General features: G+C 37.1%; 1 protein-coding gene across 5 annotated transcripts in view; it reads right to left on the minus strand.

The window, feature by feature from the left end:
* The window catches only part of PLCL2 (phospholipase C like 2), a 107,470-nt gene that overhangs the window by 38,914 nt on the left and 41,288 nt on the right, over positions 1-27,268 (minus strand). For all 5 annotated transcript variants that reach the window (XR_008236859.1, XR_008236861.1, XM_052798687.1 and 2 more), the window contains exons 3-4: positions 4,043-6,529; positions 394-597 (exon numbers count right to left, since the gene is read on the minus strand). Coding sequence is in view for 3 of the 5 variants with exons in the window: in XM_052798687.1 (XP_052654647.1) it covers positions 394-597; positions 4,043-6,529 (2,691 nt within the window). In the remaining 2 variants the exon portion in view is untranslated. The remainder of the gene's footprint in view (positions 1-393; positions 598-4,042; positions 6,530-27,268) is intronic.

Here is a 27,268-nt window from a genome sequence, read left to right on the forward strand (position 1 = left end):
GCCAAAAGAAATCAAGGTCCAGAAACTGGAAAATGTAAAGTAGCAAATTAATGTAAGAGGTTTATAGATACGCAAAAAGTTTCAAGTTACTGCAAAACAGGTAAATTAATACATACTCTTCATGTTAAATCCTCTTGATTATAACCACTTTGACTTCTGAAGTGTACAAACACTTATGTATTTGCATGCAGTGTATTAATCTCTATGTTTTACTCAATATGAAAACACTATCAGCTGCTGTATGTTCACGGGAATGACTTTCAAGCACATGTAATGAAGCATGAAATAGGAAGTCACAGGTTAAAACAACCTTTCAAAACAGGCATGGTACTGTATATTATAAAAAGAAAGTCTTTCAAATAGCATATAAAATAACCACAAAGGACTACTCACCATGTCATACGCTGTTACAATTTTCTTCAAGACCTCTGGAACAATCCCTTGGAGCTCCATAGTCGGATACTGATCATTGAGATTCAGTACTACCAAGGGTGTATTATCAGGCCCAACCAAGCGCATAGACACTGCCAAAATGCACTGCATAAGATTTGCTACAGGAGAGAGGCCACATAACTCTTTGAATGAAACTACTGCATTCTGCAAAAAGGAAAGAAAGAGTTTCCTTTACAGTTAAATATGAATTTTAATGTCTCATTCTTTCAGGATAAAATACTTCACTGTTATAGTTGAGCTACAATGTGGAATTACCACAGCTTTTCTCCGAAGAACTGGCAGTTTTCCACAGCAACCAATATTACACATATATTTCACCAAAAATGTTAAAAATTCAAACATAATTCAATACTTGCCACAGGAAAAAAAAAAATATATATATTTAGAACAAGTAAGTCTGGTCTTTATCACTACTAAAATTAACCATGCAAATAAATTAATTCTAAAACACACTGGTTATATATTTTGAAAAATTCTAAAAGACATTTCAAGGTAATTTTTAAAATGCCACCAAAACAAACAAAATATTAGGTGCTGAATGTCCCAAATAAGTGAAGTGGAAGGAGTTATTCAGCCCATTTGTAACATTAAACATACCTGAACTATAGTCCAGACGTGCTGTGGATCTGCTGGCTCCCATTTGGTGTGATTCACAAAACCAGCACTCTACTACCAATGTCATTCCTATCACAGAATCACACTTGAGTGAATTTTTTAGGTACTTTAATATAAATACCAATTTGGTACCTTTCCCTAAAATTTATTATAGTTGTATTTTATATCCAGTATGGTAGAACATAAAACCGTATGTTTAAACTTGAAGAAAATTTCCAATATTAGAAATACAATGTGACTCCAAGTAGCCACTGAAATTCCATGATGGGAATATTCTCAGCACTGTAACGAATTTAGGATTTTTGTACCAAGTGGGAGCTGGTGATCTATGGCAGGTCTGGAGTTTGTGTTCCTGTAGGAAACAAAAACAAAAACATGGTATATTTAAGTTACAAATGTGCTCAGTACTCCTTTCTCTCACGTCTTACCAAAGCAGGGTATCTGACCCAGATTTTCATTTTAATCAAAACCACTTTCCATCTTGCTGGCATGGTAACACTCATTTGTGGACAAATTTCTTAGAAAGACATAATGCCAACCTTAATGCAAACAGGAATCAAATGTGAAATATTTTGTTGTCCCTTTATGGGACAAAATACCTAAAGAAGACTTCAAAATATGTATATATAGCATATTCATGAAAAATTATGTGAATACTAAATTACATCTACTACAGTCACTTACAGTATATTTTAAGTAAATGTTTAGTAGCATCTAGTAAATGTCCAGGAAACAGAAACTGCTTTTATTAACTAGACTACACCTTAATGACACAATAATTACATAGTTGAAAAGACAGACATTGGGAATTCCATTCAAACAGATTTTGAGATAAACATCATGGGTAAACCATTATGAACAACAATTTTACAGAGAGGTTAAGGAGGACCCAGGGAATGTATATATTAACTAATGGCAGGCAGGACAGAACTACAGCTATAACTCTCACCTTTGAACTTCCAACCCTATATCCAGAGACTATCCCTCATACTGCCAAGCAATTTAAACATACAACATCACATCCAGTTTAATCACTTATGTTATACTTTTATCAGTGATTATCATGTAACAAGTTATGACATCAGCTTTTGTCACAGTAATGTAGTACCTAACAAGTAAGAAAAAAGGCTAGCTATTTGTATACAGATTTAGAGAAACCATTAAACTCACTGCTGCACACTTTCTTTTTTTCTCTTGTTCCACCTTATATTAATAAACAACTTTGCTCTTTATAACCTGGCTTGTGGGGACATTATTTCTGTATCATAAAAATCGTAACAATTTGTAACACAAAATTTCAGTAATATAGGAATTAAACAAATCTCACATTCCCATAAGTTGATATTTGAGTGGTTTATTTACTTTTATTAGCTGTAAAACCTTAGTTATACAGAGTTTAAATTGTGCATGCTATATAATCTGTCAGTATAGCTATGCAAAACTGATATTCCCTCAGGCACCTAAAATATCCTCTTGATAATATTTTGAGAAATGATAATGAGGAATTTAGTTGATAGCACAACTTTCAAACTGACAGAATAAAATACATAAAATACCTTTTAACATCTCATGTTCCAAGAAACCACACTGTAGAGCCTGTTTTCAATTATATCAGTACTGGAAAATACTGCAGCATGCATGGTAAAGAGTTTAAAGTAGCTACAAAACCTGTATGCTTTCACTGTTTCCTCAAATCTTAGGTTCACCTCTTCCTTGAAAGGTATCTTAAAATACAGTATCCTTTATATGACAGAATTCTAGCCTTCAACAGGTTAACTACAGGTAAAGTTCACTTTGTATGTAGCCCTTAATGTGAAATATTTACAAGTCAAAATATCACCCCTGTATTTTTTTAATGAACTTTTAGTATAGCAATTTTATATACCGAGTGGAATGGGAGAGTTTCATGATGCTGTACTAATTTCTCCTTTCTTATGAAGAAAAATGACTTTTAAAAATGTATTACTATTAAAATCTCTTCAACAGAAGATTATTCACGAAGAAAACTTATTTACTCTGATGTGCCTTTAAAATCCAGAATGAAGTCTCAGACATTTCCTTTAATCAGTTTCCACTTAACATTACATAAGAGTAAGAGGATTTAATAGGTCACTTCATTTGAAATTACGATGCTTAATTTTATTGATCACTGCTAGTATTCCATCAGAAGTTTATAGATAGTTAAAAGCTTTATTAAATAAAACACAACTTTACAACTCACTTTAGTCTATGTCTAAAAGGGTTTATTTACAAGGAATCCTTATTGGAATCTCCAAACAACGCATTTTTGAAGTGGGATCTCTTGGCTTCCACAAAAACAAGCACCTCAGCTGGTACTTTTTCCTGAAATTCGATGTGTTTACTGTACGTGACCTTTAAGGTAAGGTAATTTCTTCTAGAGGATGCCTTCTAATACCTTAGTGCTAATTCCACATATTTCTGACATATTGTTGCTAGGATGAATCATGGAAAGCAAATGGTCTTTCTGAAAGTACTACTTTCTATTTGGGAATGAGGAAAAAACAAAACCTCAGTGAAACTATGCTAAACATACTTTCACGTACAAGAACTTTTCCAATAAGCAGTAAAGTCTCCTTTTTCTATCAGCTGTATTTTACTCCTGCATTTCTATTTAACTTAATTTTCTAAAACTAAAATATTGCCATACTTTCCTCTAGTGTGTATCTAACATTCCTTCAAAGGCATAGGATGAGTCAACAGGCTTGAGTTCTAACACTGGAGTCATATTTCCAGCTCACACTCAACAAAATACACACACGCATCCAAGATTACCTCAGTAGACAGTATCGCCTAAAAGGCTGCTCTGGTATAACCCATTTTTAAAGCTGTTCAGCATTAGACTTGAATAACATAACTTACAAAATGCAGCAAGACTTTTAAAAACATGTATTCCATATGCATCATAATACAAAAATACACATAAGAACCAATAAATTCATTGTAAAAACTGTACCTGCATATTTTCTCTCAAATCCGTGGCATCCCGAATAGGTTGGAGAGCATTCTTGAACACTTCATCAATTGTTTTAATCCATAATGTTCTCATAGAAGCATACTCCCTTGATTTCTTGCCCTTCCTCACAGACAGGCCCCGCTTATGAGGTTTCCCACCACCCCTTCGATTAGTAATGGCCACGTGCACAAACAAGGAAGCATGTGCTAAAATTTCACCAGTTAAAGACTGCAGAGGAACGTGCCGATAACCAGTCTGTAGACACTCAAAGGGAATAGTGTACTGCCCGATAAACTCATCCCCAATGTAATCATCATCCAGTACTACAAAACGCACCATAGCTAGTTCTGGTAAATTTATTTGAAATTCAAAGCTTTCATCAAAAATTGGATTATCCCCATTCTGATGCATAGTTTTCGTCCTTTGCTCTGCACAGTCGGCAGGGATTCCATGTATTTCAACATAGACATAAGGATCCACAACATCACCTTTGGCACCTGATCCTTTGGGTTTAGGAAAGTTTTGCCCACTAATGATTTTAATATGAAGCAGCTGAGGCGAAACTCCAGGCACGGTGTCTTTTGTATTCGCACTGAAGAAGGATACTTCTTCTCTCATGATAGCAGGACGAAGGACATAGCCACAGTTTCCATTTTGCCGAAACCAACCAATGTTAAGATCCATCATTAAGCCAGGCGTTTGAAAGTTCATTGCTACTATCTGACAACCACATTTCCAGAAGTCCTGGGGATTCATATTACTAGAGTCAATCCTCATAGGACTGGGGAAAACTCTCGCAAGAAAACGTTTGTTATAATTTACAAAGTCTCCTGGGTTCTCATTGGCATATTTGCTAGCAAGCACTTCATTAAATGAGCACACTTCCCAGTACTTCTGGAGCTGAAATGAAACTTGAAACTCTTTGAACTGAACAGATTTACATATGCTTACCAACTCAGAGAGTTCTTTGCACAGCTGAAATCGTTTCCCTGTCATTGAGTTTTGCTGTTCCACCCCTTCTTTCCCCACTCTCTGTGACATTTCTGCTCCTTCATCTTCATCTGTAACATCTCCCTCTAGTCCAGAACAATTAGAGGAAAGCTTCTTTGCTTTAATTAGTATTTTCCCTTTAAGTGATTCCGGTGATGGAAGATAAGAGTCTTCAATGTTTGGAGACTGTGTATGTAGTTTGTCCCCCAAAATTTTCTTCATGTGTTGTACCATCACTTTCTGCTGCTTAATAGAACAATGATTTTCTAAACACAAAATAAGAGGGTATTCTGAAGCAAAAAATGCATACTTGTTAATAATGTCAATCACACTACGGAAGACAATCTGTGATGTCATTGTATGCCCTGTGTAAATCACAGGTTCATTATCCGGACCATCCCATACATCCAGTTCAACACTTCGACAACCCATTTTAAGAGCGCGAATGTAACCTGTGATGTCAGAAGGCCCTCGAAACTGATCCTCTATCAAGTATGTATTATGAGATGAATTTATAAAATAATGAGATAAAGGTTGTTTCATATCTTGACAAACTTTTTTATGTTCTGGATCAAATATGTGGCAGTCTGGTGAAGTAAGGTAATTTGTAAACCCATCTATAGAAAGACAACCCTTCTCCTGGCCCTCTTTGGCTGGCTCGTATTTCTGAATAATTTCAAGGCTTATTTCTTCCGTGACATGTGCCATACCCTGTTCTGCTTCTAAAAACATCATGAGGTCCTTGGTATCTAGGAATTCTTTATTGCTTGAAAACTGAACCAACAGGAAATAGATTTCAGGTCTGGTACAAAGCTCATGAAAAACTTCAATAAACTCTTCTTTTGTTACTTCAGTACCAGTTTTTTCCTTGGATCTATGTAATTCTTTGAATTTTAGTTCAATTTTATTAGTTTTTAAACCAGGATTTAAGTCTTTTATAAACTGTACAGCATTACACAGCGGTATATGTCCCAAATTATCTACATCTGATTCACTGAACATCTGTGAAAGCCATGAAGTCCGCATATTATCTTGAGTACTTTCTATCATATCTAGAGTATGTTTTCCGTAAGAAATCAGGTATCTTAAGCCAGTAACCCAAATATTTGCAATGTCTGCTGAGTTAGCAACAAGATCTAGTGACTCATAGTTTTCTCCATATATAATGGAAAATGCAGAGTCTTCTGATATCTGGTCGTATATTCCATTGCTGCGAAAAATATCTGTATTTTTTCCTGTTCTTACTTCTTTGATTGATTTAATATCAATCTTTGCTTTTTCAGAATCCTTTTTTGAAGGCTCCCAGCGTAGAGACTGCATATCTGCATCTAAAAGAAAGTATCGGTGATACACCCTAGAGTTGGATCGAATCTTTTTGAGCTCAGAGCCTTCAACCATCGCGTTTATACAGTCACTTGCACTGCTGATCTTTTTCTCAGTTGGCATACTGCTAAACGACACAGTCTTTTTCCGCTCTCGCTTTTGTTTCGTACCATCCTGGTAAACAAGGGGGGGGGGGGGAAAGAAAACATGTATCAGTATGATTTTGCTCAACATTGAAATAGGTTTCAACTTAAAGGTGAAAGTTCATAATGCAGTTCAACAAGGTCTAGCATCTGTGCAATGAGCAGTAAGATGGAAATTCTTACTGGAATCATCACAAATGAAAATGCTAGTAATGGCTTAATATTTGTTCTTGCCTATATAAGTAACCTTCCAGGGTAATTTTTTTTAATATATTTTATATGACCACAAAGTTAAACAAAGCAAGTTTTGAATGCTAATGAAATAATAATGCTGTATAAATGTATTTTATTTTATCAGTAATAACGTACTTAGAGAAATAATGGGTCCTACAGCCAAGGCAGTAGAAAGTAAGCTTTCCTCTGAGTCCTTATACAGTCCTACAGATACTTGCTGAACTTTGTCAGTACGGAATATAATGCTTTAATACCATGCTGACAGGGTCCTCATGAACACCTGAGAAACATTAATACACAATTAACTACATAAAATCCATAGGACATGGTCCTCATCTAAGCATACAAGACATTAACAGCATTTACCACGCATAGCTCCCTTCTCTACTGCACCCATCCATGTTCTTCCCACAGACTGCCCAGAGCATTGACACATGCATCCCACTGCTATACTAGGAAAACACGCACGTTCTTAAGAAACTACACTGAAACACAAGCGACTGGACTGCAGCAGATATAATTCAATGCAAGTTCTGAGTTTCAGGAAATACAAGTGACTCAGGAGGGAACTGTCTGAGAGGATTAAAGTTTAACTGGTTCCAAAGAAGCTGTGTATCATTAGAAAGAACTTGAATGGAAAATGCAAGGCCTTGTCAGGAAGGGAAGCAAAAGTGATTCACCTTTGCTCTTAAAACAATGAAATAACCCAGAGGTCTTAGTTTACTAGAGAAAGCTTGGGTTGAAAACTGGATATATAAGCCATTTAACAACAACAACAACAAAAGTCACTTAGCTACCTCTATTTGCTGTTTGTATTAATTCAAACAAGTGCAAATAAATCAGTAACAGATGACTTAAGTACAATCAATTTCATGAGTAAGAACGGAATTTAAGAAACCTGTGTGCTTTCATTATCTGCATTTTCTGAGATTGAAAAAATGCTGGTTTGTTTTTTCTAAAAGTGCCATGTGTCTTGATAAGCTAACTTTTACTCCAAAATAATACTTCCATGAAATAATCTTTTTATGTTAGATACCCTGTTTAGAAGTGTTCTTCTTATATTCCAGCACAGCTCAAAAAATTACTTTTCCAGCTTTATACAAAAAGAATGTTGATTTTTCCCTCTAATATTTTTCCATTTGAAGTATGTTCCAGTGTAAATCAGCATTGCTTATATGGCAGAAAGGAGAGGGAAAGCAAACTTTTAACAACTGCTACACTGAACAGATGTTCAAATAAAACCCATTCATTACAGAATGTATTTCCAGTTCAGGGCATATGAGCTATATGTTTAATTTCATTAAATTAAAAACACAGAATTCTTTTTTTTTGTAATTTAATTTATAAGCATCCAAAAAGCCTTTCACTGAAAACGAGGATTAGTAAAATAAGCAGACTTAATATTTGCTGTTCTGTGTTTGAGAAAATTAATCAACCATAACAATTCTTGCACCTTTAATGACAGCAGTATTTGCTGTATGCAAGTTCTCAAGAGACCAGTAAAAGTGAATAATCCTACAGAGGACTGTTTTATTTCTATCTCCAGATCAAACAGCTGCAATGGATACTGCACAGGGTTGACTCTTGGAATCTCATTACATGTAGTTTGGGCATAAGGATTGCTTTCAAACAAAAGCAAATTTCCTTAATTTAAAAAAATAATAAATTACAAAAGTCATTTTTCTTTACAAAGATTTTTGTTCTATTTTAAGCCTAGCTTCTTGTCTGGCTACCTATCTACATCTCCTAACCTGGAAAAGTGGCAAGGGACAGCCCCACAGAAATGAGCAATGACATTCCTGTCCAGTATTTAGGGCTTGGAATGAAGCATGCTGAAACTCCTTAATGCTCCAGATTTCTCAGCCACAGATCTAGAAGAGGAATATATTTCTTGAACTCTTCAGTAAAAGACAGCTGACAGATAACCTCCTGACACCAGAACCATCAAGACCTGGGAAGTGTTACCTTGCCTGACCATGATCAGTATTTACCAAACAGAATGAAGGTCTATGCCTTTCTCTATGATCTGGATTGTGTCTGATCCAAGACACTGAATGGCAAGGGAGAAAAAAAATCTGACATTTCTTGATGCCATCTGGTGTAAATAGGTCCATCTCAAGGCAACCCCATTCCCAACTCTAGTTACCTAAAGACTGAATTGGAGTTTACACATGCGGATCAGAGGAATAATTCAATCTACCACCTGCAAGACTATTTTCCTTGCCTGCCAGATGAACTTAAAGCCAGTTTGACAGTATTCTGCATTTCTGCAGGGTAAAGCGCTCTCACCACTTGGCTTATTCATGTAAAGCCTGCTGGCGGTAGACATCACTGTCTGAACGATGACTGTGATGACCGTGAAGACAAATTTTAACATACTCATGAGTTTCTCACAGCTCTAAGCTCCACAACACCCTTCTTAAGTTTCTGCTTTTCCAGAGATCAATGATCCTGAGCTACCAGATTGCCTGTGCAAGTCCCCATGCTGACAGAGACATGGCAGTCACAATCAATCTGCATGAACAGAATAACTTAAAAGGATATTTTCCCAAAGACACTGGCCAGAATTATCTGCCTGTCTGAATTATCCACCTGTCTGAAAAGAAACAGAAAAGAAACTCTCACTCATAAGCTGAGAATGTAATTGCATAGAGTGTGCACAAACTGTATGAAACAGGTTTGTGAGCCTCAGAGATACAGTCTGGCATGGAGAAGGAGGCAGAAATATTCTGCTATATGATGTGGAGGATTTCACCCTGAAAGTGGGCTGGCATTCATGAACTGCGTCAGCTCTTTCATGGTCTTAAGTCTGTCTTGAATCAAAAAGACTGGCACATCAGAGAACTGTATGTATCTGGATGAACACAGGAGAGACTTCTCGGCATTCATGAGACTTACAGTGTTCTTGATGCTGTTCAAGATGCTCGAAGTGAGACTGGCTTTACAGTGCAGATGCATAATTCCGTCCACAACAGAAGCTACAATTTTTGTGCTGAAACAACTTCAGATTATAACAGGTACTGTCATCGCAACTCAGGACTTCCCCTGAAGACTGCCTGTTCTTCAGAAGACTTCACCATTGAAAGCAAAATAACCACCCCCATCAATACACTTCCTAAAACCAGCCATGCCACATCCAAGGTCACCTGCAAGAAGTTTTGAGAAACAGACCAGATCACAGATAAAACTGTTGTGAAACTTTGCTAATATCTGCTACAAGTGACAACACAAAGAGTTTAGTTTATGCAGGAGTTCTAGCAACAGAAAGCAAAGTATCCAGCAGTTTAAAAAACAGAAATAATCCCAGCTGACATCTATGGCACTTAGACAGAGACAGCTGGAGAAAACAGCTTAAAAGAGCAAACAGGGAAGAGTATCTCCATGATAACTTTTTGTTGTTGTTGTTCCTCTCAAGGTACAGACAAAGAAATGTTTGTGTGACTAAGCACTATCTACAAAACAGAATTCTGGAGACAATGAAAGAATCCTGCCTCGGACACTAAAAGATATGCACATCACTCCTGAACAGCAAAGCTTTTAGTATATACAACTTTATGATAAAATTACTTAAAGAGCAGTTCAAATAACCACAGTTATTGATAGAGACAGTGGCGGAGTTCAAACAGAGATTTGATAACGTAATAGATCAGGATGATAGAGGAAACAATGAAGAGCGCAAGGTTTGTAACCATCTACTAAAGGAAAGGATGCAGAGACTGAATTTTATGACCTGCAAATGCCCAAATGAATCATGGCCCAGAAGACACCATGGGGAAAGCAGTACTTCAAAAAACATTCAGTCCCAGAGTTACCAAGAAGTTTCAGTACTGGTTGGTACAGTGGAATCTAGAACACTTCAGGAAGAAACTTACAGCCCAAGGCAGGGGTCTGCCACCCACCCGAGGTGAAAAGTGAGGGGCTGCAACCAGAGCACTGTGCAGGACAGTCCTTCCATCAGCCAACACAGAACGGTCCTTACAGTCACCAGTGAAAACTTTGGAGATGGGTATCTGTGATCCTGCCTCTCTCCACGACTAAAGCAGCTACCTGCAGCTTTGATGCAGTAGTTACGCTAACTGGGATTTGAAAATTAAGGCCTCTATCTGCATTTAGCCCACTAAGGTACTCCTTTTGAGACAGAGGACGTTGCAAAGAAAAGACAATGGTAACAAGAGGAAGTGGCAGAATGACACATTTTTAGAGCACTCATCTGGGAAGTGAAAGTCCCTGATATCATTACTCCATAAACATTTCACTTGGTGGCCCTGAATGCAAAACGTACAAACAGTCCGTGCAGCAGGGACCTGAACGCTGAATTTTGCCCTCTCAGAGGAATACCTGCCTCCCCAGGTGACAGATCCTGCTGCTTCTTATGCTCTAACTGTACAAAATTTCCATTTGTGTTTATATACAAGAGGTTCATCAGAAGCATGGAAGGCAGCCCCTCCTAGTCTTGAGAGCATGTGGCTAGCACACGAGGAGCTGTGCATTTGAAGATCCCCAGGCAGAAGGACTAGAGCCCAATCACTCAATGAGTAGGTGAGTGCTCTATCAACCAAGCAACTACATAAAAAATAGAGCACAAGACACCTCCCCGCAACCCCAGCACCTCACTGCAGGCTTTTTGATTGTAAATGGCTGAGCTCTGACGTGTGAAGAAACTCACATACCTTGTGACAATGATGGCACACAGACTACAGAAGCCACAGCTCCAAGAACGCCTACTTAATTAATCCCAAACAGGCTTAGAAACAAGATGGATGCTGAGCCATTCAGCCTAGCAAAGATGGCAACATCTTTGCATATATGTGTAGTAACAAGACTGCAATCATGTACAGGGTCTCAAGAGCTTTTAAATAAATTTTTTTTGAATGCAAGTTCTGAATTAAGTGACAGGTCTGTGAATCTGAGGGTCAGTGTTGTGGCAATACTCTGAACAATTACTGTTGAGTAGGTGAGAACACAGGCTGTGCCTAAGTTTGGTTAATTCGGGGGTTTTTTTAAATCACATTATTATTCAATGTCATATAGCGTAAAAGCCATTTTACAAGCAATTTAATATGTATCTGTAACCAACAGTTGCAATACAATTCACTACTTCATGACCAGAACAGTCTAATGATTTTCACGATGAACATAGAGCAAACTACTCTACTGACACTATACAAGTCATTGATGACTTGCTTTTACGGCGCATGTGATACTTAAGTAGCCAATTTGAGGATGAAAACTGCATATCTTCATCAAATGCAATTTAGCAGCAATTGCAAGATTACCTAGCTTAACAACATGATGTATAGCATAAGCCTATTACAGGAAGTGGTTAGTTAAAAAAAAAAAATCGAAGCTTTGTTTATTTAATTAAGATTCCTAAGCATTTTTCTTCAGAACCCTGCAAAAGAAAAACCCTGAATTTTATAGATTTTCTTTATACTTAAGAAAGCATTCAGGTATGTCTATATATAGTTAGGTCTATTCAAAGGAAAAACACACAGATATTTAAGGCAGTATTTTAAAACATTCAATTTCTAAATGCATTTTAATAAAAATATGATATCAGTAATTTGTTCTTTTCTGAGGTTTCACCTGTGGTCTTAAAATGCAGACATAAATCAGCAAATGAGTTACAAATGCAATGTCAGTATCACATTAGCCTTTTCTTTATAAATATTTTCATTGCAAAAATACTTAGGGTTTTCTTTGAAAAAATGTCTTTAACTGATACAGCAATAATAAAACAGGACCACTTATTTTTGTAAACACAAAAAAGGAATTCATTATTATTTATAGGTTGCGTATGTACAGCTGCCAGCTCATTCCAGAACTTAACATGCAGCATTATAAAAGAAGCTAACCAAGTTTTTGTGTGAGAGTCAGTAGAAAAAAGGAAGGAAAATAACAGGTAACTAAAACCAGCAACACTTCATCTTTGTTACACAAAACTTAGCATCGATTTTAAAAGTTATATGCAGTTAAAGACAGAGTGAGAGTCTTCTTTGGAAGAGGGTGAGAAAAAGAGAGAAAGTGGGAGGGAAAGAAGAGAGAAGGTGGGGCAGAAAAGGCATTTCGTCATTAGTAGCCATATCCTCGAAGGCAGGAGGTCTACATCCTTGGTGCACTCTCTCAGCCTAATTCTCCTGGAATCAACAACTCAGCAGAAGAATCTGCTTACAGCCACCACTCAGCCTCTCTCCTCTAGGCAAGTATCTATGTTCTTCCTAGTCAGTACCTTTTAAGTTGCCATTACTAGGAAATTCTTACTAACACAGTGACCCAATTCACTAAAAAGCATGTACTTCATAATGCTTTAACACAGCTGTCCAAAGCTTGCAGAGCATGTGAAAATCAAACCAAGAAAAAACTCTACAAGTAATTAGCAGTTCAGCTGACAGAAATCCAAACACTTTAGAAACAGCACATATTAAATCACATCGTGTACAATAATTTCTGAATGAAACTGTAGCCACTGTTTAATGGTACACAGGGCTGACCAGTTGTATTTAAGACAAAGTAAAAAGTCCTCAACTGAAATAACAGGCATTTAGGGGGGAGACAAAACACCAGCTATTTGGAAAACACAGGGCCTCCCACTCATTGTGAATCGCTATATTTGAGCTCAGCATTTAAATATTTTTCCAAACTGGTATTCATGGCATATCTGCTGTTTGCAGGAATCTTTTAAGAGAAACATATTTTTTCAATGTGTGGTGGGTTGACCCCAGCCAGACCCAGTTACACGTTATAAATAACAGTGAAGAGGAAAGAAAAATACGAAGATTAGCTGCACAAGTAACAATTCTTTTTTTTTTTAATCTGTTTTTACTAAGGGAATTCTGTTATTAAAGGAATATGGACACAGGGGCAAGTTTTAGCTCAATATTCAAACAAAAATGACCTACATTATTTCAGATCAGCTAATTGCATGGTTCATGATCCAGCTAAACCAATTCCCTCTTCAAATCCCCTTCAAAACATTAATTTTCTGTCCTGTCTCTTCCTCCTCCTGCCCCAGCTGCATCTCCCTTCTCTCCACCCCAGCTCCTCAGGCCCACATTAGCACCTGTCTGACACACATCTATTTTTTGCTGAATTAGTTTCCTGCAATTTTAGTGAGCTGAAACAATCTGCCATGTGATTGGGGAAGTATCAAGCTGGTCCAAAATAACCACTAGAAAAAGGAAATCGATTAAAAATGGGAGGAAAGAACAGAATCACTCACTTTTATCAAGAAATGTATTCAATTAAAATCAATGCAGTTGAAACTGTTCCGTTGAAATCTGATCCTACGTGACCTGACAAGAGAACTTTATGTCATTAGGGAAAACAAAATCTCTCATCTTGATCCACCCCACAGAATGTACACCATCAATTTCATAAACATATTGAACATAAAGGCAAGGTATAAGAAAGAACTACCAACACCATAAAATAACAGAATTGAGGTTCTCAGGGGTCCTTTGGTTCATTTTTGTTCTGCCTCACTTCAAGAAAACAGGACACCAAAGAATTTGTATTACAGGAGAGAGATCACTACTACATTACCTATTAGAAAGAGCAGAGAAAAATGGTAGCCCATCTTGTCCTTGTTGCTTTTAGAGCTGGCAATTTAACTCAGTTAAAGACTGTGACATCGATGAGCAGGGAAATAACAGGATATGGTTTTGCAAATAAAGTCTAGACTAAGGCTTTCTATGTAAAACTTCTTACAGAAGAGATTATTTAGTCATTTGATCAGTTTACCAAGAGTAAAGAAAGCATTTTTTTAATATGGTTTTTTATGTTGCTGTGTTAAGTATCCTTAGGTTCTTCAACATTCAAATGCTCTTGCAGTGTGTCGCAGGAGAGCTTTCTGTGAACCTTTGCTATGAGGCAGACTCTTCTTCCACCAAGATGCCCAAGACATCCCTAGGCATGCTGCTGCTTGCTCCCTGTCGCTCAGCTCTTAAAGCTGACACAAGCTGAGCAAGGTAAGAGAATGTCCTAACTCCAATACTAAGACTCGCTAAAGCAGCATGAACACATTTCATGTCCCAAAACATTGACTGTATTACATTCCTCACTGTTAGTGTTTGCAAGTCATATTGGTAAGTTTTACAAAGAGAACTAAAAAGAAATGACAGCTCAGTTTGAAAATGTTCTTCAGTTAAATGACGGAACAGTGATTACATGGAGCACTCCTGGTTCTCCTGGTTTTCAAAAAGTGTTTTCAGGTTTTAATTCTGAGCCTCAGTTTTAACCATAACAGAGGGTAACATATAAAAATAGTTTAGCCTTTTCTTCTTAGGGCCATGTTTTTAATGGCGAAAGTATATCTGATCTCTTGAGGATCAATTAATTAGCTTTTTAAAAACACGACATTAAATCACAGTGATATTTCACCATATTAATTCAGCACACATAGATCCATTCCATATGTTTTTCAAGAGAAAGGAAACAATCTGATATTGCTTACTCTGCTGAAAATAAAGGAGCTATAATTAGTTATACTATGTTTGATTTTGACCTAAATTTTAAAAAGTTTATAGTAACTAAGACTTCTCCATTCTGCAGTTTCATGCTGCCAAGTACATTTGCCTTCTAGCAGCAACTACTGCAACTTAGAGAAATGCGGTTATGTTTATGAAGCAATACACATCATGAGAGAACTTGGTAATATTATATCTGAATATTAAAATATGGTAATACATTAAAATGACATCCAAACACCACTGAGGCATTCTTTCATATGTAAGTATATCTGCATATCTATAATATTAAAATAAAGGGGCATTTGGTTTCAGGGGTTAATTTACAATACAGATGAGCAGGGGAAAGGGGAAAAGAAAAGTCTAACCTCAAAAGAAAACAAATAAAAAGCATCTAAGGAAACTACCCAGACTGCTGTGAGCATTGAGAGCACCAAAGTCTGACTTATGCTTGGCATGAATATCTAAGTTTTTGGTTTTATTGAGTCAGTTACAGTTCAGGCTTCTGGGTAGCATTTCCAATGGAGCAAAAAAGGCATTCAGTTTTCACAAACTTGATAAAAGCGAAACATGTATATTTCAGATCCAAACAAGCAATATTTTAACCAAATTCATATAAACTACAATAATTATTTATGAAAACCAGCAGCTACTATGTACTGTTCAGTCTTAAACTGAGGAACCTGTCTTGATGGAAAGTTGTTAAAAATTAGTTGATGGCGTGAAAAGGGAATAACCTAGATAAGTAAGTAGGAAGTATTTTAGACTCCTAATTTCTCATGTACTAAGAAATTATATCTAAACTATGACAAACAGACCATTTTAACTACTATAGAGAAACTAATGTTCATTATAAGCATTTATTTTTTCAGCCATCGATGATCAGAAAAAGGAATAATAGTTACATATGCTTTCAGCTTGAAGAATAACTGAAGATGACAGAGCTCACACTGCAGATGAAGGTACTGGAGGATTCAAACAAGCAAGTTGGCTCAACAAGTTTCAGTATGGCTCAGGAGTGAAGAAGCCTCTGAGTCTTTGCTGTGATCCTTAAAATCAGCAAGACGCTTTTTCTGCATATACATGCACAACTGTTTAAACTCCGAGCATTTTCATTTTCAGTTCTTCAATAATGTTTTAAATACTTAAATGTTATAGCTAAGATATACTTTGACGAGCATTTTAATCAAAACCTATCAACAAGATTTCATATGCAGAATACTACAGCTATCAGTCTGAAGTTGAATCTCAGATTTTTTTCAAGTATTCATAGCTGCAAGTCAGTTCCACTGGTAGAAAGCACAGCATTTTTCCATTTCTTGTTTCAGGCATAAACAACAATTTGACTGAATTGGCAAAATAAGCAACTTCCGTAACACAGCTGTCAGGCTTCACAGTTTAAAGCAAAAATACAGCATGTGGGTGACTTAGAAAGATAACACAATAACCGCATTTAAGATTTTTGTAATTTCAGATGCAGCACAGCCTCTGCAGAAAGCTACTTCACTTCTTCCCGTGCTGCTCCTCTTCAGCATCAGAGAGGAAAGAGAAGCCAACAGCAAGTCCAGCAAGAGGTGAGTGTGAGCACTGGCTCAAGCCTCCCTACCCTTTCCCACTCCTATTGGTAAAGCCTTCCCAGCAGCTTTTCCAAAGTTTCCCACAGACATAAGGGTTGATTTGGGTTGGGGGTTTTTTTCCAACTTTCCTACCTAGCAGGCCCAGACACCATCCTACCTGATTCACAACCAACAAGGCAATTTCTGTGCAGATTTGTGCAAACAATGTGTTGATCATAAAAGACTTCTGTTTCTACATTACTTCCAAATAAGCAAAGTATAATTAAATGAGGGTTTTAAATATTTGACCATGGTGCAAAAAAAGCAAAGACTCATTGAAGGTGTTTTGAAACATGAAGATGAAGGTGGCAGTCCTCTGTTCACAAAATAGGGAAGCTGTTAATATGCCAGCCTCTCAATTGTTACCTTTGAGAATCAGTTCACAAACCTAACTCTACAGTTTTCCTAGCAAATTAAACTACTTCTGAAGAACTTAAGTTTTAATTATTAAAAGTACCATAATTATATGTATTTCTATGTACATGGTATATTTCACACTTTTGTATGATTTAAAATGGTAGAATTGAAGAAGACAAGTAAGGAATCATTCTGAGGGATCATGCTGAAGGACATTTTCAATGCCAAGAGGGAAGTTCTTTTCAGTGGGAGCTGGGGTGCCCAAGCCCTTCTGCAATTAACTGTATTAAGTTTCATTTTATGAATATCAACATTCCTATTTTCTGCATGTCACCAGAGCTAAGGGAGACAAGAGGAAAAACCACCTAACAAAACCAAGCTTGTAGAGCCTGCATCTTAGTGTGCCATCACAGGTACGTACTCCATGATGGAACTGAAGTTACATAAATTTAAATACTAAAAGGACACAATAATATGGAAAAGGACAACCTACTCCATGCAGGCAAGATTCCTATTTTTCAATGCTGCAAATGCAGCCAACAAATGAAAATAATTGTGTTTGCTATAAATGACTAATTTAGTCAGAAAGCAGAAAAGTATGTTGTTTCTCCTCTACTGTGATAAGTAGTCCACATGATATTTCCTTAATTGTCAAACAACTCTTGCTCACAAAAAATGAGCAGCAGATTGACCAGGGATGTGTTACATAATTTAAAGGACCGACTTTTTCACACATCCATACAGGTCCCCCCACCCAACCTCTCAGCACAAGGTTATGACTAAATCACGCAATTTCACTTTCACTGATGTGGCAAAACGTTCATTTCCACCTGTACTGCCAATTCATATATTTTGTCCAAATTTCAATCCAAATATCATCTGCTCTCTTGGCAAGTTTCTGGTGTCTTTTGGTGTCCTTTCCTGTTGCTGAGTGTTTTCCAGGAACAACACAGAAGTAAAATTATCGCCTAAAGGTTATTTTATTCAAGTAAAACATTCAGGCTTAAGAGGAATAAGATGTAGAATTTTTTTTAATTCTAAAAACTATCATTACCTCTGTCCTGCAGCTTTCTATTCATCAACTGATTTGCTTCATTCTAGTGACTGATGGTGTCTTCAGATCTGCTTCTTGACTAATGGTCATTGGACTAGCAAATTTCATAAGATAACTCTAGAGAGATGGAACTTCACAAGCTTAATTGTTCTGTTTTTGTGGTTTGACATAAGTTACTTTTTGTCAAGTAGGAGAGTGACCATTACCAATATTAACTCTTCAATGCTATGAAGAGTTCATGTATATAATTCAGTATTAAGTACAAGAGTTGGAACTTTTTAAAACTTACTATTTGCTAAACAAAGATTATCTTGCAAATTCTTCAAGTTGCCACTTCAGCCTCATTACTTAGATGGCAATGAAAGCTAAACAGTAACTGTTTACTTTTAAGGAGGACAATTCTTATGAATTAGACAAAAAATATTTATTAGGTTACCATCACTCAGCAATCACAGAGGCAGAGAAGACATGAACCCAAGTACCTTTGCTAACAACATACTGCTGCTTCTGATATGTCTTCCTTGTTGATTTTCAGATGTATGTAATTTACAGTTGTCAAACAATCATAGGAAATTCTCATTCTGAACGCTACATCAATGCCTTTCTCCCCCCTTATACTCTGTTCTTTAATTATTCATAACAGTTACAAGCACTTAGAAAAGAACAGTGAACTATAAATATTTAATAGAAGATGCCTCTAACAGAATGACATGAGAGAGACTACAAAAATCAAATAGTATAAGGTATTTGTATATCCTAAGCCAACAACAATAAGGCATACGCTCTTTAGATTTTAAATTTATATAAATGTTCATAGCTTTGACAAACCAAACCTAGTAAGTCATCTGTACGCTTTACCAAACAATTATAATTAAACAAATAAAAATTACCAGGTATAACAGTTTTCTCCAGACTTTTACTATTTTAAAGGGGTCTATTTTGATCGTTTGCTACATGTTTACCTTGTGAGGAATCCTGAATAAGCATCACTACAGGATATTACAGTTTCAAGCAGTTAAAGGATGCCACAGTCAAGAGCAAATACACTGAAGACAATTTCTGAAATCCCACCTACAACAGCAACATCTTAGCAAGCAGCTGATGATCTTAACACAAATTCTCAATATAGATTAGAATTCTAGCACTTGAGGTGGTAAGAAAGTACGCAAGAATTTCAGGTATCTTAAAATAAAGTTTACGACCCTCCTAGATGTGGAGGAGGGCTATGGATCCAGTATGCACTCAAACTTCAGTATAATATGGCAAGTAAAAATAATCCTACTTTCAATTTTCAGAGTTCATTGTACTTAACGCTTGGTATGGGCAATCATGAATATATGGTAATACCATAATTGTGTTCTGTGGAGGAAAAGATAATTACTAGGAAAACAGGACACATTTTTTTTAAGTCACTAAGACATACTAGGGAAATATCATCAATCTTTCATTAAAATATTCATGTACCATACCTCAATACACTGTATGCAGCTTTCTGAGTATCTTAGACATCACAAATACTCAAAAAGTCACATTGCAGAGCACAAAAATTAACTCAGATATCTAAAAACTAAAACCAATCATAGAAGCAAAACAAATTTCTCATCCATTTACTTGAAATGACTGTGCTCACTCAGAAACCAAAGGCCTCCACTGATTCTGCTCACAGCACAGAGCGATATCCCCATCCTTTGAAATCAGGTCAGTGTCCCACCACGAAGGCCCATCTGCTTAAACCAATGGGAAAAAATGAGCATGCCTTGGGTGGTAAAGAAAAGGCTGAAGAAAAGTTTAGATAATACTTAGAAACTATACTAATTTTCCTTACCTCAACCTTATAACCACCCACAATGCAACCTCACAGTGATTAAATGACTTCATGAGAAGTTTTGTTCTTGCAATGTAGCAGAGAGACAGAAACTAGAACTGTTCCATTACAGTCATCCCCCTCACTCTCCCAGCTTCCTACATTCAACTGTTTATTTTCTATTTTGTTATAATTACTGATTTAACAAAACTTTCCAAACACATTTTAATATTTCAATAGTTCATATTTCATTATTTCAAAATTATTTAAACATTTTTCTTCAGCATAGAAACATTTGTGCAAAAAATGTTTTCCTTTCCTAATACTGTTAATCAGAACTGAAAATAAATCACAGTAACTACTTCTGTACATAAAGCATATGCATAAATCACAGTAACTACTTTTGTACATAAAGCATATGCAGATAGTGTCATCAATATGTGGTGGAGAATATATTTAGATTATATCTGAAAGTTTGCCTGTATGGTGAACAGTAACGTAAAGAAAATCTCAGCTGTAAATGACACAGTGTCCCAGGAAAGTACTAGAATGGACACAGTTATATCTGCAAACGCATCTTTTGGTTACCTAGCTTACTCCTCTCAGTAGTTAAATTACGCCAGCAAAAGAAGCTTAGAATCTGTGTAGTCCCTAAAAATAGAGCTGTCCCTCATGTCACCTATACCAATAAACCTAGTCAAAAGCAGACAAGCCTTCAGTATTAATACTTACATTTGAACCCTGAGAACAAAGGCAAGCATTCAAGTGCTATAATAAAAAAAATGAAGGAACTACATTTTGTATATTAAACAACTCTCAGAATAGTTTAACTAATATACAGACTAAAATAGTAAATCTTCTAACTTTAACAAAGCCAAAGAAATTATTAGATAAAAAAACAATAAAAAGCACTGACATTAAAAACTCTTGCGTTTTTTGCTTTAAAAACAGATTGTATGCAAAACATTTTAAAAGCACATCTTTAACCAACTTTACCCAGATTTCCACACATTTTGGTAAATTCATGCTGCAACATGACTTGCCCTGTTGGACTCAACAGAACTTAAGTCTGAAATGACAGAGGAGCCAAAGCAAAGCATAAAAACTGAGAGGAAGCAGATGTGCCATTAGTTGAATGCTGCTTTAGAAGATTTAGATTTCTGTTCTAAGACAGCATAGAAAGAATACATGTAAGGGAAAAATAATTTGCCAAATTAATTTGATGCAATGGTGAATTGAAAAGTTAACAAGATTATTAAATAATCTGAATACTCCAACTTGCATATTTATACATTTGAATATGGAATTCATTATCTATTATCCACCTTGAATTCTGAACTAAAAATAGTCACATTATAATTAAAAATGCTATAAATCAACCAAGTCTCTGAGGTACAAAGTTAACTGAACGCAGCAAAAGCATTCTGGCAATATTAACAGAACTGTCTATTCATATCTGTAGTAACTTGTTGCTGCCTGGTTTTTCTGTATCATTGGATTTTAACTGTCAGTATAGTTTAGACGGAAAAAACAAACAATAAGTGGTATAACTATTTCACTGATGTTTGGTAACTTCTCATTCAATGTATGTTGAAACCTTATTTCAGTAACTTGCTCTATGCTGCAACTCTATTTCAATCATTTACCAAAGTATAAGTTAGCTATTTGAACTTGTAGTAGTTGGAAATAAACTAACATTACAGTAGAAAAGTGCACAAATTTTACAAATTTGGAAAATCAACAACCATTTGGTCTCAGCCTATTGCATCGGATTATTTACTTAAGCATTTTTAAGAACAGCTGCAGTTGTATGCATTACATCGTAAAGAATTCATTTTGGGCTCAGTAATTTATTATAAATACCCTTAATTTGAATACCCTTCATCTCCTGCAGGTCCCATCCAGCACAATATTATTTCCGGAACATTAAGGAGCTCAGCCTTCAGAAACCTTTGTTAAATGGGCTGCACTCAAATACAGCAGAAATATCCCAGTTTACATAGAACCTTTTACTATTTTCCCTACCACAGTATTTGCACACTTCTCACAATGGCATTTAGTTATAATAAAAACTACTTCTTAAAAGCAAGCTACAGATTTATGAGAAGGAAATCATGACAGAGTAAGCTTCATGTTGATAAAAGTGATTGAGATAGAAGCAGGCTGTTTCCAGGGCTACCAATGAACCATATATTATGTTTTAGATGGTTTCCTAGGAAAATAATCCTAGGGATCACGTCGTCTATGTGTGTCTCTTTATGTTCCCTCCTCCTAACTTTAGAATTTATTTATTGATTTCAACTAAATCTGACAAAAGAGGAGATCTAAAGACGACTAGGCTCCACAAGTTTTCCAAAACCAGAAAGCCAGGAAGAAAAAAAGAATCAATAAAATTCACATTATAAAAAAAGCACAGATCAAGAGTTCAGACCTCCTTGGATCCCCAAGTCAACCAAGAAGACATGATCCTACTAGAGATCACATGTCATTAACCTTGTGGCAGACACAACTGAGTCCAAAGCAGAGAGAAGATCCTGCCACTTTCCACAACGTCCTGTCTCCCAGAGATGAGTAAAATTTTAGCCCAAAGAACAATTTTTCCCCTTCATTTGTTTTATTCTGGGTTCATATAAATTAAACAGATAAACAGTGCTCAGATCTAAACATCTGAACTACCTCTCTTTACTGCCTCTCGTTCAGATTTCCTCAGCAGATTTTACGGCACTGCCAAGAACTCCCAAGGGCTCGGGAGGAAAAACAAGAGCTTGTTGTATTACATTATCAGTCAAACCCTGCTCCAAGAAGGGCAGGTGTAGAGTACCTGCCTCTTCAAAGACAACACTCTCTGCTACTACAGAGACTAAGATTCCTTATCTCCTCTAGGCAAGAAACCAGAGAGAGGCTTATCTCATCTGAGCATGGCCTGCTGTATTCTCACTGAAGTTACTGGCAATTTTGAGAGAGAACAGGAAAGGTTCCAGAACAGATCTTAACCTGCGTCAAAATCCCTACTGTGGTAAACAGGTGTTTCTTTCAATGTAGGAAATTCATGTATTGCCTGAAGTGCTTAAAACCAGCACTGTACTATATTCACTCTCTTCTTCTACCAAGACAGCTGTAAATTGTACCTAAACAAAACCACCCATCCCACTGGCCTTAGCAGGTACCGACAAGTGGTGGATACACAAAAGAGTCACAAAACTTCCTTTTATGAAGACAATCTTTTGTCTACATTAGAACATCTGAATTAAACCATAAGATTTCAGAAATGAGTTCTTTGTGTTAACGCAGTACAGATTACCCTAATCTCAATTGATTTATTTTCTTAGGGGAGATCAGAGCTTCGTAAGACATTAACTTAAGTATTCTTCCATAAACATTGCTACTAAGGAGCCACGGGCTTTGAGCTAAAATAATACCAAAAGCCTCAGGCGTGTCAGGTTCTGCCTGGATTGTTTTAGCTTGTCTAGTTATAATAGCAATGATCTAATGACCAGGTGATTATTACCTGCTTTGTTTTAGACATTGGTCAACGGCACAATGTAACACTATACATTTTTGTATTACCTGCTTTGTTTTAGACGTTGGTCAACGGCACAATGTAACACTATACATTTTTGTAGTTAACAGACAGTAATAAGGAGTAGATGACCTGTGTAGAATGAACAGTCTGTGACCCTTGAATAAAAACACAGCATAGAGCACAGAGCTCCAGAGACAGCAGGGGCCTTCAAAAGACGTGCACAGGATGATACTGGACACCCAAAGAATTTAGCAGCCCATTACTATTAGCCAAAGGAATGCAACCTTGGAAAGTGGGTAAGAACAGTTTTAAGGCAAAAAAGACAAATATGAACATATGTAGAAAACTGGAAACAATGAGGTTAGATCAAGATGTTGAGCGTGTTAAAAAACACATTAAAATGATTCCAAGAAGACCCCAGGGTGAAAAAAACAAACAAACAAAAAAAACCCCACCAACATCATATTCTTCCTGTAAAAGGATAGCTTGCTGACAGGACAACCCAAGGCTGATGACAACAACTTCCCGTGACACTTGGCCTCATCCCCAAATGAAACCATTGACTGTAGCATCCATTCGTAGGGGCAGTGGAAGTCTGACCATAACATCAGTGAAAGGGTTATATACTAGAAACTGTGTGTGAGGACTTTAACCATACATAATGGTTATGTAATAATGGTATAAAGCCAACCGTGAACTCTGTTACTATCATAGCTGGACTAATAAGAACTGTTTCATTAGACTGCTAAGATTGTATGTAGACTGGCAATAAATTGTTGCCTTTCCCTGTAAGGCATATCTCCTTTCACTCATAAGAAGAGTTTGAGTGTAATATATTGGTCAGAATTCTGTAACCTGGACAAACCAACTGGTAACACTTCTTTTCCCATTAACAATCACATAGGTTGCTTATCTTCCCACACACAAGTAAATAACCTCATAATACTTAGAATCATATTTACTGTTAGCTGATAGCTAATATAACTTAGTGCGCACCTGTTAAGAAGGTTAATAGTGACTGGAAAACTCATTACATATGGATAAATAATCCTTCATAATTTTTGCCTCAAATATACCAAGAACACTTAGTAATTGATAAATTAAGAGGACAACTCCAGCAGCACCTGTTCTGTATTTGCAGACCTTTCCTATCCAGTCTTCAGTGCAGGTATTGCACCTGTAAACTAATGAATGACAACCTCAGAACACCATAAAGCACGCAGAAACACATTAATGCTGTTCATCTACTGTCTCTGACTCAGAACACTGAAAAAAGAGTGACCATTGGTTAGATGAAATCACACCAAAATGGCTGGATAGAACTACATACATGGGGCAAAACTGTAAGAGATTAGTCAATCTAAGCATATTCCTGACAATAGCACCATACAGGGTTCAGAAAAGTCTTTGTGTATTGACTCATACCAAACTTTAACTTCTGTATTGCTGAAGTCCCATCCTGACACAGATACAGGGAACTGTTTAGGTTCGAAGAGATCTCTTGACATTATGTAGTCCAACCCCTCTGCTCAAACAGCGTGACATAAAGCAGATTGCCCAGGACCACATCCAGTTGGATGCTGAGTATCTCTGAAGATGAGGATTCCACAACCTCTTCCATTGTTTGACCACCCTCACAGTATAAACATGTCTTCTTATGTTCAAATGGAATTTCCTGTTTTTTTAATATGTGCCTATCGCTTCTTGCCCTGTCAGTGAGCTCTACTGAGAAGAGTCTGACTCCATCTTCCTCATTCCCTCCTACCAGGTAGTTATACACATTGGTAAGATCCTCCTGAGCCTTCTCTGCTCCAGGCTGAACAGTCCCACCTCTCTCAGCCTCTCCTCATATGAAAGATGGCCCTGTCCCTTAACCTTCTTTGTGGTGCTGTACTGGGCTTGCTCCAGGAAGTCCGTACCTTTCTTGTACTGGAGAGACCCAAACTGGACTGACTACTCCAGATGAGGCCTGAACAGTGCTTAGTAAAGGGGAAGAATCAACTCCCTTGACCTGCTGACAACACTCTTTCTAATGCATTCCAGGATACCGCTGGCCGTTTTTGCCCCAAGGGTGCATTGCTGACTCATGGTCAGCTTCTCGTCCACCATGATCCCAAGGTCCTTCTCGGCAAACTATGAACATTTTCATGTTTCATTGATAGGTGCCTTAAAGGACAAAAATAGCTAAAGGACTGTCAAGAGGAAAAAGAAAAGTTAGCAGAGTAGTGATACATATATGTCGTGGTTTAACCCCAGCCAGCAACTAAGCACTACTGATGATTTTTTATCACAAGTTAGAACCATTTCTATGTATTAGCTTGTTTTAAACACAATCCACTTTAGGAGCTTTGCTCCTAAAGGCAGTGTGCTCAGGGAAATAAATGGAATGAAAATTCATTATGCAGAGGGTTCATATTGGCTGCAACCTATGATAATTTCAGCATAATTTAGCAGTTACCTGTGTCTCAACGAACAAAGTGATAATGCTATCCATGGCTTCTTTATCCATTGTTAGGAACTCCTTCACTTATTATTTAATAGCCTGTTCCACTAACCATTACCAGCTTCAGAGATGAAACAGCTGAATATATGAAACTCAGCAAGGCTTAAAAAAACCTTTACAATTTCAAGGAGAATACATACAGCGTGGGGGATGGAAAGACACCCCCCTTCCATGACATTAATTCTTATAGGGAAAATTGCTTCTCTCTAGCATATCAGTCACTGCTGTGCTTTTAGGAAAGCATGTTGAGAAAGCAACTGGCGATGGATGTATTAGTTTGACTAATAAACAGTGTTAGAAATTTCTTTATCTTCACAATATTTATGCAGCTAACAGAGTTTTGTTTTATAGTATATCTTTACAGGACACCAAGATTCATAATGCATTTTATTCTAACAAAACCACATACACAAGTACATACATTAAACCTAAAATCATAGAACCATTTAGGTTGGAGAAGACCTTTAAGATCATTGAGTTCAACTGTAAACCTCATACTGCCAAGGCCACCACTAAACTATGTCCCTAAGCACCACATCTACACGTCTTTTAAATACCTACAGGGATGGTGACTCCACCACTTCCCTGGGCAGCCTGTTCCAATGCTTGACAACCCTTTCGGTGAAGAAATTTTTCCTAATATCCAATCTAAACCTCCCCTGCTGCAACTTGAGGCCATTTCCTCTTGTCTTATTGCTTGTTACTTGGGAGAAGAGACCAGCACCCACCTCGCTACAACCTCCTTTCAGGTAGTTGTAGAGAGCGATAAGGTCTCCCCTCAGCCTCCTTTTCTCCAGGCTAAACAACCCCAGTTCCCTCAGCTGCTCCTCACAGAACTTGCTCTCTAGACCCTTCACCAGCTTCGTTGCTCTTCTTTGGACACGCTCCACCACCTCCATGTCTTTCTTGTAGTGATGGGCCCAAAACTGAACACTGTATTCGAGGTGCATCCTCACCAGTGCCGAGTACAGGGGGACAATCGCTTCCCTGCTCCTGCTGGCCACGCTATTTCTGATACAAGCCAGGATGCTATTGGCCTTCTTGGCCACCTGGGCACACTGCTGGCTCATATTCAGTCAGCTGTCAACTAACACCCCCAGGTCCCTTCCCACAGGGCAGCTTTCCAGCTGCTCTTCCCCAAGCCTGTAGCATTCCATGGGGTGGTCGTGGCCCAAGTGCAGGACCCGGCACTGGGCTTTGTTGAACCTCACACA

Source organism: Harpia harpyja, chromosome 1 (genome assembly GCF_026419915.1).
Source record: "Harpia harpyja isolate bHarHar1 chromosome 1, bHarHar1 primary haplotype, whole genome shotgun sequence".
In the NCBI taxonomy this organism is placed as follows: domain Eukaryota; kingdom Metazoa; phylum Chordata; class Aves; order Accipitriformes; family Accipitridae; genus Harpia; species Harpia harpyja.